This window comes from Malania oleifera, chromosome 4 (genome assembly GCF_029873635.1).
Source record: "Malania oleifera isolate guangnan ecotype guangnan chromosome 4, ASM2987363v1, whole genome shotgun sequence".
Lineage (NCBI taxonomy): Eukaryota > Viridiplantae > Streptophyta > Magnoliopsida > Santalales > Ximeniaceae > Malania > Malania oleifera.
In genome coordinates, this window is record NC_080420.1 from 20393736 (window position 1) to 20396420 (window position 2685).

General features: G+C 40.4%; 1 protein-coding gene across 1 annotated transcript; it reads right to left on the bottom strand.

The window, feature by feature from the left end:
• Positions 1–328: 328 nt before the first annotated feature.
• LOC131153299 (transcription factor MYB62-like) lies at positions 329–1837 on the bottom strand. The gene is made up of 3 exons (XM_058105510.1): positions 1592–1837; positions 1363–1492; positions 329–1276 (listed from the first exon to the last, which is right to left on the bottom strand). The coding sequence occupies exons 1-3, from the start codon at positions 1737–1739 to the stop codon at positions 646–648; spliced, it is 909 nt and encodes a 302-aa protein (XP_057961493.1). The 5' UTR covers positions 1740–1837; the 3' UTR covers positions 329–645.
• Positions 1838–2685: the final 848 nt, after the last annotated feature.

Consider the following 2685-nt stretch of genomic DNA (forward strand, 5'->3'; position numbering starts at 1 on the left):
GGCTTAATGGATCAAAGCGGACAATTATCTCACAGGATTTGGACTAGACTGTTGCACTTAGACTGTCACACTAGGATTGTCGCTTTGGAGGGTGGATTAGTGATATTGAAGCCATGTAGTCCCCGGGACAGACTCATTTTTAATCTTGAATTCATTTCACATTAAGTTGACAGACTTCAAGGCCCCACCCAATCGTCTTATTATATTTTTAGGCGTGGTCCATCTTAAAGATGGGGTTTCTGAATTTGTGACCCCTTTAGTTTTACTTCTCTCTCCCTCATATCCATGAATTGGGAGGGGTATTGATGTCTTTTACTTAGCAGTGCTGTGTCAAGATGCAAATACTTATTATTATTATTTTATTTCGCATAAGAAATGCACTGACAACAACCTAGTAAGAAAGAAAGATAGTCTCCATCAACACACACTGCCTTCCAGGGTCGATAACCTCATTACAGAGAATAAATCACCTCCTCTGCACAAATCAGTTAAAAATTCACCATAGAAGGTCACATCTATTATAGCCTTAAATTATAAATTATATTACTTGAACAAATGTAGTAGAAACTAAACTGATTATTTTGTCATGTCTCTGTCAAGATGAACAGTGGGTGGAGCCTTCAATACTAAACTCTAGTTTCTTATCTATTCTAACTTCCTAAATTGCCAGAGTTCATCCATGTTCCATAGGTCGTCACTAGCCCAATCGCCTTCTGCCATGTGGCTATCAGAGAATGGCATGTCATAATCCCCCATTGCTGACATCATAGCCAGGTTGTAATCTCCCATGTCACAGCTGCTACTGTTCCCACAATTATTGCCACTCAGAAATTGGTTGAAGAAAATGTTGCCAAAGGCATGAGGGCTTGTTGGGTGTTCTGAAATTTCAGGCAGCTGTAAATTTTGCAAGGGATGTGATGATGATACACTTGGACTGACGGCTGAGGTAGAATTTTCCATGCTATGGTTGAAACCTTCTGTCACTATGCCAGGTGAAGGAAACGATGAAAGAGGGTCCTGGTTATTGGGTAGTGGGGATAAGGGAATTGTGGAGTTCATTACTGTTGAATAGGAGGAAGAACATTGAGAAGGAGAGGCAGTTTGATCCCTCTTCTCAAGCAGTCTCGGCATCCATAAACAGCGAATTGTTTCGAGGAAGTTCTGGCTGTTAGAGTCGACCTTAAGTTGGCGTGCTTGTTTTTGCACTCTTGTTCTCCAGTAGTTCTTGATTTCATTGTCTGTTCTTCCTGGTAGATGTTGTGCAATTTTTGACCACCTGGAATCACCAAGGAAATTAGTTTCAAAGTTCAGATAGAAGATTCAAATCATGATCCGTCAAAGTAGTATTTTCATTATGCCCACCTGTTGCCCCACTTAGAGTGGAGTTCAAGGATCAAGAGCTGTTCTTGTGGGGTAAGGTTTCCCCTCTTAACATCAGGTTTCAAATAATTCAACCACCTCAACCGACAGCTTTTTCCAGTTCTCTTCAGCCCTGAAAAGGCAAATCAAAAGTGAGCAACAGATTGAACAAGAGATTGATGATGAAACTCTTATCCACTTGTACCCGTTCTTGTCAATGAACACTGTTTACCTGCACATTTGGCTAAAAGATTCCAGCGGCCTTCGCCGTGACGGGAAATGTACTGGCTGAGCATATTGTCTTCCTCAAGCGTCCATGGTCCTCTCCTCAGCTCAACTTCTTCATCAGGACCGTTCATCATTTTGGTAACTGCAGGCATAGCTAGCTAGCTTGCTGCAATGTATGATAGAGCCAAAATTTTGAATGGTGTTCTGTATGGTTTTAAGGCTTTAAGCTGAAGTTAGCACTGAAAGAGTGAAAGTGAGACCATGGCCAACCTGGTATTTATAGACTAAAAAAGGGGTTCAAGCTGTGAATGCCAAGTAGAGATTCCCCACGTAGCTTTGGCCTTTTCTGATTTCTTCTGTGGAATTTTAGGACATGGGGTTTGGTAACTATGTTCAATGTACTATGAATTAACATGAAATACCATAATCTATTGCGCAGGGCGCGACCACGTGGCCGTCCAAGGAATACGGACCCCACTATTTTTCATGAGTCATATTTAGGTAAATCTTGGTGATGCAAAAAGCCAGCAGGAGTAGACTTTAAATTTGAGGATTCAAGCACCAATCATGAATGCAGCAACTGCAAATTACATGAACATGGGCGCCAGTTTGAAATATTGAAGTCCCATTGGCAGTGGGTCCTGTTGCTTTGGATAATATTAGCTAGAATGCATACAATAGATGCCACAAAATTTCCCATCAGACGTATTTCATGGACTGGCAAAACTTAGAAGGAAGCCCTGAAGAACAAAAGGAATGAGAAGTGCCCAAGAAACGTAATTCTGAGTTTTACTAGTGTGGGGAATCATTTGCTGTCAGTAGTTTATTTATTTATTTATTTCTTATTTTGTGTTTCTAGAATCTAAGTTCTCTATTTAAGAAGCGTGCTTGACTGAACAAAAATTATAGATATAATAGTATACGTGGGATCATTACGTTTTCTTGGTTGACCAAAATTTGAACCCTGTTTGGATTTACGTTAAAAGAGGGGACAGACAATGTGCACAAACGGCTTCAAGAAGTATAGCAATGAAGGCTAAACTTGGAATGCGTTTTCATGAATGAATATGCGCTTACAAAGATTATCTCACTCGTAAA